This window comes from Pteronotus mesoamericanus, unplaced genomic scaffold, assembly GCF_021234165.1.
Source record: "Pteronotus mesoamericanus isolate MK-2021 breed Mesoamerican mustached bat unplaced genomic scaffold, CSHL_Meso_final contig_116, whole genome shotgun sequence".
NCBI lineage: Eukaryota > Metazoa > Chordata > Mammalia > Chiroptera > Mormoopidae > Pteronotus > Pteronotus mesoamericanus.
Genome location: NW_026555027.1, coordinates 36,656,820 through 36,674,356, shown reverse-complemented (window position 1 = coordinate 36,674,356; position 17,537 = coordinate 36,656,820). Strand labels below are relative to the sequence as shown.

General features: G+C 35.4%; 1 protein-coding gene across 1 annotated transcript in view; it reads right to left on the bottom strand.

Annotated features, from left to right (window-relative positions):
- The window catches only part of NAALADL2 (N-acetylated alpha-linked acidic dipeptidase like 2), a 796,061-nt gene that overhangs the window by 584,620 nt on the left and 193,904 nt on the right, over window positions 1-17,537 (bottom strand). Inside the window, exon 2 of the mRNA XM_054575719.1 lies at window positions 14,265-14,766. Coding sequence (XP_054431694.1) covers window positions 14,265-14,766 — 502 coding nt within the window. The remainder of the gene's footprint in view (window positions 1-14,264; window positions 14,767-17,537) is intronic.

Genomic DNA, 17,537 nt, shown 5'->3' with positions numbered 1-17,537 from the left:
CTGAACAGCTGAGCTGCCATTTCTCCAGTGCTCTCTTGTCAACTCTACCATTAGCTGATGCTGTAACCTCTTTTCTTGCCTTTTGAAAATTAATAGACTACATTTTCACTGCAGCATGCCTTTCTGGATTACATTCTAACCCAGGTTTCTAATCCAGAATTGTTCTCTTGAGTCACCAGACAGAAGGAAAACGTAATTCATTTTGTTGTTACTTGTTGATTCTCACACCCCAAATTATTGTCTAGCTTTCCTAATTTTTTGTCACCTTCTGTCATTTTCACATATTTCTTCTCCAACCAATCAGCAAATTATTTTCCCAAGTGACATTTCCCACAATACCCAAATTTCTTTTTCCTGCTTAAAAATTATTATACTAACATGTCATATAAATACTGTTTGCCTTTCCATTTGTCCCTATTTCCAGCACAGGAGAAGAATTTTATAACTGGGCTGAGACTTCTTAGCAGCAATCACGGTGTCTCTACCTTCATGATTCCACAGAGATGCTACTTTCTTAGTTCTGAGAACCCAGTCTTAGAGCCTTCTCAAATCCTCTGATCCCAGCTTCTTCCCTCTTTGGATATTTCTGCCAAAAGGTAATTGAAAAGGACCGTTTTCAAGGACCCCTTCCCTATACGGTCAGTCCCTACACATTTGAAGGGCTGAAATCACAGTATAAGTAGATGTTAAGAAAATCCATGTGAAATTTTCATGTCTGTAAAGCAACTGTCTTCACTGATATTGCCTGCAGTCTTAAAAAGTTAACATACACCACTGGGTGTCAGACCATAATTGCATATAATTAGCAAACTGTAACTCTTTCAAAAGATTGCAACCGATTAAATAAGAATTAAGAACTCAGGAATCCAGAATTAACATATCATTCATAAAGTGGTTCTTTCAGAATAAGACAGCTATAAGAAATATTTTTTCCTCCTATTGCTCTTACCGTACCAGTTCTGTATGTAATGTGAAATTTGTGAAAACAACAACAAACAACTGAGAGTAATGAGGCAGTCCTTAAAAATGAGGCTATTTTGAGAAGAAAAAGCATAATTTTACCTAAGTTACTCTATCTTCAATGATTTGAAATAGAGGTATCAATGGAGCACAGTGCTTCTTATTCGGAAGAGTTAAACTGCGTTTTAAATATTGCACGTAAACAGAAATCAGAGAGTGGTCAGATCTCACTACCTCTTCCTGCCTGTCACTCCTTGTTGAACTTGCTCTTTAAAAATGGGTTTGTTTTTTGTTTGTTTGTTTTGTTTGTTTGCAAAGGTAGTAGCAAAAAACAAACACATGAGTAGGGAAAGAACTCTATGGCAGTCCCAGAGCAAGGAGAAGGGGCAGAATCTGCCAAAAGGCTGCCGGGCTCCACGGGCAGCCTGGGCTAGAGACACAGATGGACTGGCCCTTCCTCCTGGAGAACAGGAAGTGCCCGTTAGGAAATGAATTGACTGCTTCATCTCTAATTAAGCCCTTGAGACTTTTGAAGTTTTAGTTAATCACTCTGTCTCCCTGTCTCTCCCGTCCCTATCCTTCCCTCTCTCCCTGTCACTCTCTTGTGATCTCTCCCTTCCTTCTGTCTTCCTTCTTTCTTCCTACTTACCACAATGTGTAATTTTGTGTCCTTATACTTAGTTTACATAAATGGGCATGTTCCCATCATCTCTGGTCAATGGGAACATCAACACTACTAAGCACAAGTGTGTTTTATGTCTCGTTCACTCTGTTGTCTCTAGCCCAGTACTCAATAGGCCCCCAGTAAACATTTGTGAAATAAAACGGGCATGAATAAATGCACTGGTTTTAAAAGGTGTCATAAATAAGTCGTGTGATGGTAAGCTATCAGTGTCATAGTACATTGGGATATAAACTTGATTAAAAACAATACCAACCCTTATAGTTGAGGTGTCTCCTTTCCACATAGCAGTATAGAGCTTTGGCATTGCCTCTAACTCCCTAGTACTTTTATTTATATAGATAGAAAAAGTGCTTATATTTTATTTGATAAAAATACAATTAAATTTTTAAGCCAAGAAAAAAAGATATTTTGGGAATTCAGGTTCTCTATTTAAAATAAGATGAGGTAGAATGAAGGCTTACATCTGGATCATGTGTTATGCCAAGCAGCAGCTGATTCAGGCCAAGCTGTGGCGTGCAAGAGAGAGATGCAGAAAAAAACCTGCAAGGTCCTCGGCCAAGAGAACACAAAGGAAGTCGCACATAGCCGGAGCTCATGAAAATCTGACACATTTATTCGGACTGCCCTACTGAAAGAGAATAAACATTTTCTCCCTCTGCTCTTTGCCCACATAAAATAGCAAGACATATTTTGAAAGAGTTAAATTCCAATATGCCACCTAGATATGACTAAGGCAGCTATTAATAAGGGAATATCTGATGTGTTTTGTCAAATTACAGAAATTATCAAGCTAATAAATTAGAGTTTTTAAATCTATGTAGAAGCTTGAACTACAATATTGGTACAATCTGATCTTACAAGTTGTTCCCTACAGAATAGAGTTAATACGATGAAACCAAGTGAAGAAATAGAGAGAAAACGCCCACACTTATTTTATTTTTATTGAAAGTAAAAACCACCTGCACACATTTTTGTTCAAAGAAAAATACTCAGTTTCATTTTTCTCTCACAGACAGAAATGTACTCCATAGAAATAAAACTACTTCTTTTGTTTCTTGTTCTAGCAGAATTTGATTTGCATATTTTGAGACATGTTAAGGTGCTCTCTGTGATTTAGAGAGTTTCTAAAAAGGTAATTTGATCTCAAATCATAGTTTTCTTTTTTTATTTCTAAAATTGAAAGCCGCATACCCTTCTGAGAAGTGAGCCATGAGAGAAAGACATTAGCTTGCCTTGTATTAGATAATAAAAAAATTCCACAGGGGACGAGTTACATATTATGACATTGTGAATATAAGGCTCATTTGGATTTAATTCATTACTACATCATGTTGCACAGGAAAGCAATTTTTAAGCAATAGAAGTGCACTTCATTTGTAAAGGGCCCAGCTATAACACACAATCAGTTATTGAAGACAGAAACTGATTTCCCAAATCAGGCATATAAAATTTAATATATTTGCTACAGTTATAATGAAACAAAAGGGAACTTCCATGCCATTTTTTTTCCCATAAGAATGACACTTTGTGAAATTTGGAAAGTACATTTTTGCTTGGGGAGTTGATTACATTTTGATGCCACAATCTAGTAAGTTGAAAAATGATTAAGCACCTTTAAAAATTATTTGAAATGCATGTTGAACACATAGAATATAATTTCAAATTCTGTCTTTCCATAAATGTAATATTATTACATCAAAATAAAATCTTAAATGTATTAATAGAATAAGGTTAAAGATGGGCATTGACATTAAAAAAATCAGTATCAGTGGTTTATGTTATTATGTTTGATCCTAACATCTGAATAAATTATTCTACGTTAAAAAACAAAAACTGAAATAACAGCCAACTTATGTTGGCTTATTTATATTTCTAAATCTGCATGTATTTTTAGTAAGGGTTCGCCAGTGAAACAAAATTAACTGGAAGTATATGTAGAGAGAGAGAGAGAGAGAGAGAGAGAGATTTATTTTAAGGAATTGACTCATACAATCAGGGTCTTGGCAAGGTCAAAATCTGTAGGCTAGGCCAGTAGGTTGGAGATCCAGAGAAAAATTTCAGTTTAAGCTCAAGGACAGTCTGCTGGTAGAATTCCCTGTTCTTCCTTAGACTGAACCAAACTCATCCACATCATGGAAGATAAGTTTCTTTACTAAAAGTCTATTGATTTCAATGTTAATCTCATTTAAAAACAACCTTCCCAGAAACACCTAGAATAATGTTTGACCAAACATCCACATGTGGCCTAGCAGTTGAAACATAAAATAACCATCACATTATGGTTACGTATAAGCATCTCAAATTTGGAAACTAAAATCACCTCTCTATTTTCTGATAGTTTCCCAGGATACAGGCAATGGGGAGAAAGTATTCATTATCCATTTTTAAGGATCTGAATTATCAGTCAATTTTACTTTTAGCAGCTAGAAATATCCATTTCAACTGACTGTAATAAAATAATTTGATTAGATAAATATTGTATGGATAATCAGTTTTCACATATATTTTCATTTAAATTTCTTCTGAAAACCATCCTATGAGAATATGGAATTAATACTTTAAGCTGCAATATTCAAATATCTTATTTAATTTCTAAAACACAGACCGAGATTTTTCAAATTTCAGGTCTCAAAAGGTCACGTGTGCCATTTAAATCTTGATTTCATTGATAATGAAAGAAACATGAAAGAGAGAAATGTGTAATCATCGCCCAACCTTTCCATGTTTAAGTTATACTTTACCAAATATGAGCATTATGAACTTTTCTATCAAAAGAGTGTTGGGAAGTCAAGTGAATCCACAAAAAACTGACATACTTGATCTAAAAAATAAAAGGTTTATTTTCTCTTGTACAACATCTGATTGATCTTGTTCCTTTTTTGGAAGTTAATAAGGTCAATAAGTGAATGGATGAAAAAGATATTAGAGTCAATGTGGCAGTAGATGTAAAAATAAATGTAACAAGCCTTAAGGTTGAACAAGTTTCAGGATAGGCAGCTGGTAAGCCCAGATGACCATTGTATATATGATGGAAATATTACATTGATCATAGAACATAGTATCTGTAAAAGAGTAATCTAATTATATAAAATATATTCCTCCCACTAGGACTTCAACAAAAAACAAATTTAAAAAAATTAGTTTCTGTATTTTGATTCTCTCTTAACAACTTAGTCACATGTTTTACATAAGATGGATTCTGAGAAAATGATTAAGGGAAAGAAATGTGCCATGGCCTGTGTGGCTCAGTTGGTTGGAGAGTCATCCCATAAACTGAAAGGTTATGGATTCAATCCCCAGTTAGGTCAGGGCACATACCTAGGTTGTGGGTTTGGTCCCTAGTCAAGGTGCACCGGGGAGGCAAACAATCGATAGCTTATGACATTGATGTCTCTGTCTGTCTGTCTCTCTCTCCCCTTTTCTCCCTTCCTCTCTCTCTCTCTAAAAGCTATGAAAAAAAGAAAAATAAGTGTGCTTGCTAGGAAAGTATGTAATCTAACCTTAGTATATAACCTTCATGATAAAATAATGTGCGTATAAGTGCGGGGGGGTGGAGGTACAGGGACAAAGTGAGAGAATGAGAGAGAGAGAGAGAGAATTTGGTGAATTTACTTGATTATTGAGAAGGAGGAAAGCAGGTCAAGCCTTTGGGTAGAAGTAGACCTAGACTGAAACAACCTCTTCCTGAAATGGCAGGGCATGAAAAGACCTGTGATGAGATTTACTTTGTACATCCATACAACCTATGATCATGGTAATACCCATTTATAAAATTTTTACTTTCATGTTTTCTTTATGGAACAGTAATGCCACATAGGTTGAATAGAATATCAGTAAAAGACTGCAATACAGTAGACATTCAGCTCATGTTTACACAAGGGAAAGAAAATCATCTACCTTCAAAATCAACTTTCATAGTACATGCTATGAGAATGTAGATAAAATATGTTCAAAAATCAAATGTCTGATATATATGTAATATATATGTATGACTTTAATTTCAAAGTTCAATAACATACATGAATAATGAGAAGTATACTGACACTCTTAGATTTACAATGGGGTTACATCCCAAAAAACACATAAGCTGAAAATATTATAAATAGAAAATATATTTAATGCATCTAACCTACTGAGCATCATAGCTTAGCTGAGACTACCTCAAACACACTAAGAACACTTATATCAGCCTATAGTTCAGCAAAATCACCTTACTGCTGCTGCCCAGCACCATGAGATATTATTGTATCATATATTGCTAGCCTGGGAACAGATTAAAATTCAAAATGGGAAGTATTCTTGCTAATGTATGTATATTGCTTTTGCACCATCATAAAAAAAATTCTAAGTCAAACCATTGTAAGTTGGGGATCATCTGCATATTCTTTTTCTTTTAAAAATAACTGATAATCTACACGGAAGTGAAGGCTTTATTGAGAAGGTCTACATTCTGGGTTCATTCTATCCTTCAGTGAAGATTCACTTAGTATCTGTATATTGTCACACTAAAGGGCCATGTCAGACTCAGTCTTCCTTCTCCACTGCAAAGTAGGAAGCGACTCATGCCAACAGAAACACAGAAAATGAAGTACTGAGAGTTGCAAAAAAAGAGTAAGAGAGTTCAACTGGAGGGAGATCAAAGAGCATCATGGGGGCGCAGGCACCTGAGCCAGGCCTCCGAGGATGCACAGTATTTGAACAGGTCAGGATTTAGAAGGTCATGGCAGTCAAGGTCCCTCCATCATCACTCCTCATTCATCCTATTGTTGGGTTCTGATCTTGTTCTGGCCAAATGCCTAAGAATTGGAAGGGCTAAGTTCTCATCTGTGATTTGATCCAGTCAGTTAAGAGAATTAATGTCATTGTGCATAACACGAGTAACCCTAGGTGAAGCAGTTGCTTTATTTAAAATATAGAGCAATAAAATACTATGCATAATTAAATAAATCTTATCCTATGTATTTTTTGTGATTAAATTCAAGACAATGTTCATTTGTTATCTGGAGAGATCAATAATAGAATAGATAATTACTTCCTTTAGGAACCATCACTCCATTACTGTCAAATTTATTCTATTATCATTTGCATAAATTGAATTATGTGTACTTTTGCTCTACATTTATATCTTTTTCTCCAATTAAAATGCCCGTTGCTTCATTGCCTTCTTCATTTCTCCCAACCTTCCTGCTCTCAAAAAACATGAAGGGTAGAGAAAACAGAGATGAGAAATAAATACATAAGACAGAGGAGGAACAGAAAGATGATTACAAAATACAGCTGGAGACTGGAGATGAAGTTGCTGATGGCACCACCACCATCAAGCCTCACATCTGTATAAAATTGTAACATCGAGAAATACATTTCTGTGGTATCAGAGGGGAAAAATTATTTATATTAAAGGACTGTTTCTAGTGATCTGATAACTATAAAACACTTGATGGGTCTCCATGAACTCCACAGCTGGCTTCTCTGGCTTCTCTTTAAGCCAGGACTACCGTGCCTCTCTCTTTAAGACTGGAGAGAACGTATAGTTGTCAGCTTTCTAGAATAAGAAGCTAGATGATTTTATATTCCTTGGTAAAAGGAGCATCACTGTTCTTGAATTGAAGAAAGTAAACAGGAGACATAGATGTGGAAAGGGAAGGAGGAAAGGAATGAAGAGACTGAGTACAAGATAGACAAGCTATCACAAGCAAACAAATCTAGTGCCTGGGTTAAAAGAACAGGACAGAGGAGCAAAACACTGTTTACATTCGGACGTCAAGGGATGGTAAATTAAAGCAGGTAATCAAAGATTTAATTACCTTTAGAGCAAATTATATTTTTTATTTCTAGATAGCTTGCAGAGATTTTCTTCTTTAAGGTGACCAACTTAATTTAAGAAGGATCATAAAAATATAGCAGATGCTAAGAAGTAGGGTCCTGAGATTTTGGACTCTTTGGCAGGATAGGGTAGCCACTAGTCTAGGGTTCTTGCTGCAGTTATTTGGCCTGTTAAAAGTTGGGGCTTCCCCTTTAAAGAGGGGAGAAATCCATCCCTACCATTTAAATAAAGCTAATTCTTATGAGGTAATCAAGTATGGAGATAACATAGGACGAGAAAAGGTGATCCAGTATAGAGATAACAGGACAAGTCCTTTTGTGTAGTTCTAATCAGTTAGTAAGAACTTCCAAAAGTACTGGGTTGAGGATTCTGATGTAATTCCTGAGCAAAATGTAAAAGAGTGCTATGACTATCACAGACATGAAGTGGGCATAAAAGAGGAAGTGGCATAAAGTATGCAGCAATGTGTCATTCCTGTTGTTTCATGTCATTAAAGCCAGGTAACCTAACTAAATAGTGGCAGTGGCAAGGTTTGATTGGAACTGTAATATGTACCATGCAAGTTATACATGTGATTATGAAATATACTCCCCTTGCCAAAAAGAAGCAAAGGGGGAAGCAAAGGAAAAAGAAATAAAAGAGGAAGGGAGTGAGAAGGAGAAAACCATCTTTAAAAGTATTATTTCACAAGAAGACAAAATAAATTTTATTTGGGAAATCATTTCAATTAATTTTAAATAATTATTAAAATATGCCATATCTAAAATGCATTGAATGTTGTCTAAATTTCTGGATACAGTTTCATTCATCAAGGTGCTGTTGAAGATAATTTATAACACTTCCTAAACTTTTTAAAGAGTTAAATACTAGCTATGAAAATATGGTGTTTTACTTATATTTATAAAGGTCATTTTACAGTATAACTTAATTCATGTTTAATTACCATATCAAACCAGATAATGATTAAAAAACAAAAACAAAAAACAAAAAAAATTCTTCCTGGCTGGTGTGGCTCAGTGGGTTGAGTGCTGGCCTGTAAACCAAAGGGTCACCAGTCCGATTCCCAGTCAGGGCACAGGCCTGGGATGTGGGCCAGTTCCCCAGTAGGGGGCACTCAAGAGGCAAGCACAGGTTGATGTTCCTCTTCCTCTCTTTCTCCCTTCCTTCCCCTCTCTCTATAAATAATAAAATCTTTTTAAAAATCCTCCTGTCCAAATAAAGTAGACAATTAAATGTAGATACAGTTTTGCTGACTGACAGGCAAACATAGAAAGAAAATGATAAAGGAAGGCAGTAGAATTATGGGTGGTTTTTACTTTATTCTCTGTAACTTTCTGTATGTATTGTCCTTTAAGTGAGAAAAATAATAATTCCCTTCCCACTGAAAAATAAAATACCATATTAATCATAATTAGGGTGTAACATATTTTCTCCTTTTCTTCTCCTCACTATTTTCATAGCATCTACAGCTATCAAAAGGTAATACATTCCTCCATTAAAAAAATATACTTAACCTCATTGGTTCATCTACTTCAAACACTTTATTATTATAATATTCTATTTGCTAACAAATTTTGAAGTTTTTAACATACTTTATTCAGAAATGTGAAGTGTTACCATCCCTTTCCACACTTTATGATGGAAACAAGGGGAAGGGATTAGTCAGAGAACATGTACGAATGACCCACGGACATGAGCAGACAATGGTGTGAGGATTGACTGTGGGAGCTGGTATTGGGCTGGGTGGAGGTGGACAAAGGGGGGAAACTGTAATAGAATAAAAGACTAAAAACGATTCCTTTTCAAAAAGTGTGCTTATGGTCTTTAGCGTGTATATATACACATACACACATACACGCACATATACATATATACACACATGTGTGTCATTCATTTAACATATAAAGTCTTGGTGGCTTCATCATATAATAGAAATAAAACATGTTACCTGTCACATTTAATTTCTTTTAAGTTAAAGAACTCTCTCTACAGCCTTAGTTAAATCTGTTTTACACAAGGTGACCAGTATCCCAATTGGCCAAAGCTGTTCAGACTAGGGATAAGCACTTGACAGAGTCACAAATATTCCTGGCCCCTCAAAGGATAATAATCATATTTCTTTATTGGGAATAGGAATTGGAAGAAGAATGTATTGGGTCCAACATATAGCAGCTGGTATCGGAAAGAGAAACAACAAGGCAAACAAAAAGCAGTGCAGATGGAGAGGGAGGTAAGTCACGGTGGTGGTTCGTCACTTACGAAAATCAGAGGACTATGGTTTCAAAGGTCCCTGAGGCTGATCGGAATCAGATGCTGTATCTTAAAACCCAATCAGATTAATTACTGTTATTCATAGATTATTGTGTAAGCCTGCCTTCCTGTTTTGAAGCTTATAATGAACATAGATTATTAAGCAGTTGTTCTACAAAGGCATCAAAAGAATACATTAAATAAAGCTGCTTTTGAATCTGATGCATTCAAAAATGCATCAAGAAGAATGGGATATATTGGATATATATCTGGATACTGTATACACTATCAGCTTACACAGAAGACACATGGAAGCAGTAAACCATTCATGTAAAGGACTGAATGCATTTTTCAAATAGCAACGAAGTTGCATAGAAAGAAGTGATCAAGAGAATCTTATTAGACAATTGATTAACATACACACTTACACATACACTACATCATCTTCATATTCCTACATTAATCCCAACCATGCCTATGAATACTGTCAAGTAAAACTAAACTTCTGCTTTACTTTCTTTTATTTGGTCAACATGATACCAAATACTTGTTTCACTTTAGCCAATTATGTGAGTTTTATTATGGGATAATGAGGTTTTTAAACTGCAATAAGCAGTCAATGTGTCTACCAATAATTCTCTGAGTATGTTCTTTTCTAAATTATTACACATTAAACCCCCCCCACATGTATAACCCCTATATTTAGCAAGCATTTTTTTTTCTCCAATTCACATTTATTCATTGTAGCTAGTTTTTTTTCCTATTCCTGAATAACAAACTCTGGTAATCCTGGTCACTGTTAAGTGACTCATGTTCCTCCAGTGAGTGATTAAAGTGATCAGTGTCATTTAAGAGTCAGAACTTTGAACTGTCTCTCACTGTTTGATTATCTCTAGATAGGGAACACTGGAGTCAAATAAGGAAAAGGAATCAGCTTTTTCTTTGCTTTGTGCTTCTACCCCTCCTGCCTCAGAGCTCCCGATGCTGCCAGGGCTGAAACAGAATAGACAAAATGGGAGCACAATGTTCTCATTTGATACTCTCATGAACTAGGGTGATGCTCTCTGAATCTAGTAGGAGCTGTTAGCTGAATTTCCATCAGCAACTAGCCAGTCCAAGTCTTACCACTTAGAGTTCTCAAGTGGGAGTTAAACACCTTGTGTAGCAATATCAAGTTCTTCCAAGTAGTTCTGCTAAACCTTTTTTCTACAGGACTTTAGGGTTTTCCTCCTTGAGAAAAGATTGAGATTTATAACACCACTAGGAGATCTCTCCAAAAAATCCTCTTTTTTCACTCTGTTTTTTAGCTTCTCCTATCTGTCATAGGTTACAACTGAGTGATTACCTCAGGGTTCTCTCCTTTCTTTTTTTATTCAAGTTCTGCAGGCTGAACCTAATTTGAAATTATCATCCATTGTCTTCAACTAAAGCATCAATAGGGATACTTTAATATTTTTACAGTATCTGGTTTTATATGAGTTTTCAGTTACTTAAAAATAGGACATTGCACATCCTCTGGTTATCATATACTTGTATAATAGAAAATATTATTTTATAATTATATTATGAATAAGAATTATATTCATAATATTTTGAATATAATTATATAAAAAATCAAAATAGTAAGCAACATAATTTTCAAATTTATAACATAAGTGAGCATTTAAACACAGGTATGTTTCTCATTTATCTACAAATTTATTTCCTCCCTTAGAAAAATACTTATTTAATGTATACTAGACAGTAGAAGTCTAATGGTGGAATTTGATCCAGTCCCTCATGTAATCTGTAATCTAATATACTATAAAGTATATACTTTATATTTCACAGCTCTTAGGATATTTTGTAAGAACTAACATAACTTTAGAGCATGGGCAGAAATGGAGATCCAATAAAATAAGGATAGCAATTGAAGAACGAAACAGTGGGCCAGTGAGAGCCAAAACTGATCACAAACTGGTGAAAAATAACAGTAGGAACCTGCTATGTACACAGTTAATGTTATGATGACTTAGTAAATGCAGGAATTCATAGTTAGGCGTGTGTTTATCATGACTATTTGGGAGTAATTGTTTTTGGGTGAGGAAATGTTTTTTGGAGAAAGTTACTGTAAACATATTTGTACCAAACATATTATTTTTTGAGGGGAAAAATCTATTATTTCAATAGGAAAAAACTGGCTATTAGACAGAGCATAATTTTGAATGTGTGTCCAACTACTAAATACTGCCCAGAAGTACAACAGTTGGTGGTTATGTTTCTGTAGCTAGCTTTGAAATATACATATTTTGTTGATGTTTGAGTTTAAGAGGAGCATACAAGCCTTACTGTCAAAGAACTCCTAATCTGGGGAAAATAATGAATTTTTAATTTAATTATACATTTTGAATTTAAAACCAACTTTCTATGAGAAAAGAGGACATAAGTCAATTTTTAAAGATGCCTATAATGGTGAAAAAAATAAGTAAGGCAAAAAAGCCAAGGCATAGAAGGAGTGAAAATAAAGATGTAGGCTAGTTAGTACATGAAATGCATGCTTTTAAGTTGCTTATTATTTCAATACAAATTTGGCTCTGAAATTCCTAAAAGCCACAGTAAAAGGGAAGCAGGCTAGGTTATGAGAATCATTGTATCCATAAATTAAAAACTAAGAAGTTGCTCGGGGAAAAAATGTAATTACTCTTAAAATTAAGGAGACATTAAACCCACAGATCCTTTTCTAGAAGATACTTTTTTGTAGTATAACGAATGTTCACAACGAAGTTACAGTTGACACAGATTTATAGAGTCCTTTTCTCTTTTCCTTCTCTCTCTCTCTGTCTCTCTCTCTCACACACACAGACACACACACACACACCCCGTCTGTGCCCTATTTTATACAGATCCCCTTCCCAGTAAGCTGAGCCCTCCAGGATGAGCTCCACAGGCTAAGTTAGCAGCCTTCCTGCTGGGTTTAGCCAATGGGACAACTGGTGGGACATGGTGGGGCAGAAGAATGGGACAAGCTGTGGTACTTCTTATTCTCTCTCTGTCTTCGGTGGTGTCTCTGACTGAGGCTACATACTATGCCCCACCCAACACACACATGATTACACTTGTGTATGCAGATTATTCCAATTTCTACCAAGTTGCTCTAAATCTTTTCTCCCTCCAGCCTTGGATTAGTACTGGCTTCATTTTGTTGTTAATCTCTGGGCTACCTCAGTGTCCCCAGATTAGCTCCTCAGTTTTTCATCACTGATAGAATAATTATCCTACTTCAATTCCCTCTACTTTACATATTCAGTTAGTTTTCTGTTGTCCTGGTTGGATCCTGATTGATAGAATCTCTCATTATATGACAATGGCTATCTTTCAGCTCAATTCAATATAAACAATTTTACATTAGGAAATACCATGGGAAGTGTTATTATGTGCATATTACATGGTAAGGGAAGCTTATACAATAGTGAATATCAGACACAGAAGTGTGTAGGAAACAAATTCCCATTAGAAACTCAGATGTGATCTTCTGGAAGAGAATTATAATTCACCAACATCAATACAAGTGGTATTTCAGCATATAGATTAAACAATGCATTTTCAGTGGACATGCTCCCTAGACAATGCCTAGAAATGAACACATGCCAACATCTTGGCTATAATAAGTCAGTATAACCAAGAAAGAATACACTTGGAAAGCAGTAATCCTCTTTTTCATCTACCTATAAATATCATCTGTATGATTCACCTAGATGGTCTTTTTTCAGCAAACACAGAAAATATGTATAGAAACCAATATCTAATCATCCCCTTCCAGTTCCTCACCTCACTAAATAGGTAAACTAAGGAATCTTTTTCAACACATATGACAGTAATACATGAAACAACAAAATTTTCATTTTACCAGATTCTGTGACATCAATGAAGATTTTGCCAATAACTCAGATTAAGGCCTAATAAATAATATTTCTTGTCATTTACTTAAAAATCAATACATTATGATGAGGCAAGTCATCTGCAAACTTAACTGAAAGAGAGAGATGAGTTTTTAGAATTGCCTGGTATCTAGGACCCAATGTGTTTCGATACAAATGTGCTCATTGGGAATCTCAGGGATGCAGGAGACCAAATACTACCAGTGCTTTGACCATAAGGGGCAGTTATTTCTGCCCATAAATCAGGTTTACTTTATTCTGAGGTCATTAAAAATTCAATCATAGGGCTAATACCTTAGTTTTTATTACATGAATATCTAGCAGTCTTTGCATCTCAATTTGGTCTACTTGGGCTTCCCAAAATGGAAAAAATGCACTGGCTCAAGCCTTTTAGTTTTCATAGTAGTCATTGTTCTTATTATAAATTAATAAAACAGCATCATAAATTTGTATTACAATATCATAAATCTGAAAACGTGCACCCCCTCTGTGAAGAATGTGCTTGTAAATTATGTCTCTCAACTTTCAAGATTACCCTTAAACCGCAGCAAAATTACCTGTTCAATACTCACTGAAACATCTTTCTCAGATAACACCCACCAACATCCATTTTTTTTTCTATACATACCTGAAAGTTTTCTTAATATCTTCTGCTTGAATTGTCTTGAGAATCTCTTGGTATAACTGATGATCAAGTGTTTCTGAAGAAGGAACATTTGGAGGACAATTCTTATGTGCATAATAGCCTATCAAAATTCCAAAAATAAATAAAATGATGGCTGTACAAAGTACTTTTAAAAGGCGGCAAAAGTTGCCATGGTTGCTCTTTGGTGCAGATCTTGTATAACGGGTAGCATAGTCAGTCTCTTCTTGAAGTCGCTGGAACCTCCCTTTGGGTGAAGTTGATGGTTGAATGGAATCAAGATTGAGGTCTGCAGTCTCTGAGTTCTCCAGGTTCTGATTCTCAGCACTATCTAGCTGGAACTGGTCAAAACCAGGCTCTTCCAGTTCCTTTTCCATGTCCCACTCTAAGTCAAGGGCAGTGGCTTGAAGGTCATCATTGTCTAAGTACTGTGAATGTCCTGGAGCTCTTTGATCTGCATTGACCTTTTGATAGGCCATCTTTTTACCTGTGAAAATAAGAGAAGTAGAGTTTCTCAAAATAAAGAACACCCTCATCGTGAAAACAAAATGACAAACCATAAAATTTTAGTGATTATAATCAACAGAAATGCATTGCCCCTATAGAAAAATCACATATGTTAGTTATTTATATTTTTCTATTGATGTTACTATAGGAAAAGAAGGCAAAAAAATAAAAGAAGATACTTGTTGGAAAAACTTATGAGAACTCGAAATGCATGCACACACTATTAACCTTTGAAGCTCGGGAGAATATGTTGCAAATGCACAGTTGCATTAAGGAAAATACATTACAATGAAGGCAAAATTTAAGTTTTGAAATCACTTTTAAGGGGAAAAAAGGGCAGAAGCAATAAAACTACTATTTGGTAGGTTAAGGGGAAAACATAAAAGATCTTAGGATGATTTACATTGCCAGAGCTAATTTTAAAAACAAATTCAGAGTAAGAGTAGGCAGAACAACTAAATGAAGTAGGAACTCGGAAATACAAGAAGCAAGATATGGTACATTACATAGTCATGATAAATCAAAAGCACTGGAAAAATGTTAGGCTACCACAGAAGACCAAGATATTTCATGGAATTAGTGATATGAATTAGCCTCACTCATTCAACTTTAAATAAAAATCTGGGCTGGCATCCATCCAAAAAAAAGAAGCCTTTTTGAAGGGTAGGAGAGTTTGGTTTCATAACCTTGCTATAGGAATGGCAGATGGAGGTTTTTCTCCCCTACACAGTTTTGGATGACTGTTTGTTGTATCCTGCAGTGTGGTATTAGGATAACTAGGCTAATTAACTACAAGTGGTCTTCAGTCTGTATTCAGTAACCCACTGGTGTCTTATGGTTGCAGATTAAGAGTATTTATAACTAAATTTTCAGTGTATTAGATATGTCACCCCAGCTGGAATTTAAGGTCCCTCACTATGTTTTATGACTTTTCTATGGGCCCCACTGTGGGTAAAGAACAGAGCTCACCTGACAACTGATTAGTCAATTGCCTAATAGCCCGTTGTTGACAAATGAACTTTAATGAAAAAAATACAAACAGGGACTTCATAAAAGTTAGTGGCACTATGCACAGCTCCAATCCTTGCTGGCAGAAGCTCATATGAATTAAAAAGTTCTGAATGTTTTTAAAAGTTCAAATATAATCAAATATTAAACTTTACAAAATTGCAATTGTAATTCTGACTAAATTCTCCTCTACTACCCTATAAACTAGGACCTGCACTTACCTGAAATTGAGTCAATAAGATGAGAATCTAATGCATGGCAGGCACAGGGCTAGGCCTCTATTCCGCAGGAAGGGAATAACCCAATCGGAGATATTAATATATTAATACACAAGTAAGTCAACATTTTAAAAATGTAAGGGGGGAACCCAGGATGATTGATTATATAGAGAAAATGGGAAAGGATTCCCCAAATGACCTCTAAGTTACTTTTGACAAAAGAGAAAGAGTTAACTAAAATAGACCAGCCATGTGAGTGGAGGGCTTCCCAGCAGGGGAAATCTGTAAGCATGCAGAAGCATGAGAATGCATGGTATGTGGACCATCTGAAAAACCCGGAGTAGTATGATGTGGCTAAAGATGCAGCACATGGGCCAGAAATTTAGGGAAAAAGGTAAGGAATGTGATTTTGGACAAATGGCTTAATTCTCTGCAACTCAGAAGTATTCATCTATGAAGTGGGCATAATAGTAATATAAACCTCACAGTGCTGTCATTAGGATTAACTGAAAGAGTGAGCCTAACACATCCACTGAATGCTTCATGGGTCAAAAGAAACATTTCTAATAGTAGAGCAGGAAGAACTGTCAAGAACTGTTATAAGAAATAAGTTCAATAATACAGAAGAAATTATATAATTCTGCAAGACATTGTAGAGAAAAGGATATGGCCTAATAATCGTGTATACCCACACATACACATATAATAGTTATTGGCTTGTTTGCTTTTCTAACACAGTCTATATGTAGAGACTAAAATATTTCTTAAAAACACGGCATGACATGCCAGCTGTTATCATGCATGTATTTATTTGGTGCTCTCTATGAGAGAACAGCCTCAGGAATGAGTCTGCAGACCCTTTCTGCATCCTTCTCCTTTTCCTGCCCTGCTTCCCTTCTGCTTGGCCTAGTTTCCAAAATGATTCAAGAAAGTGCGGCATTTGAATTCTGTCTTTGGTCACATCAAGATAAGTAGAGAAAGGGACTAATATATGGAATTAGTGATACTTATTCAGATTGGTTAGGAGATGCTGGAATAACTGATGGTTGAAGAATCCAAATCATACTTGGTGGAGAAGGAAAAGGAGGAGGAGAAAGAGGGGAAGAGGAAGAAGAAACTAGGGGATAGAGGAAACCTGAAGGAAGTAGAACTAAAGACTCTCTGAAATTTATGATTCAAACCCTGTCATATTCCAGAAGTAGAAACAGTTCCAAAATTGAGTGATTCTGTTAAGACTGAGAAAGTGATATTTGGGTACACGCTTCTAAAGGCAACTGCAGTTTTATAAAAATATAAGACTGAAAAGTTGGTGCCAAACTTTTAAATACTTGAATACCCTGAAACTCAAATTATTTTAACATACATTATAAAATAGTGCAATTTCTTAGTACTAGTCAATTTTTTCCTGTTTTGCTAAAACATCAATAAATTCCTGCTATCTTGACACAATATTATAATATTTACTTCTTTAACTGTTCAGTTCATGGATTATTGATTAATTTACTTAAACACTGTCGCTTTGTGG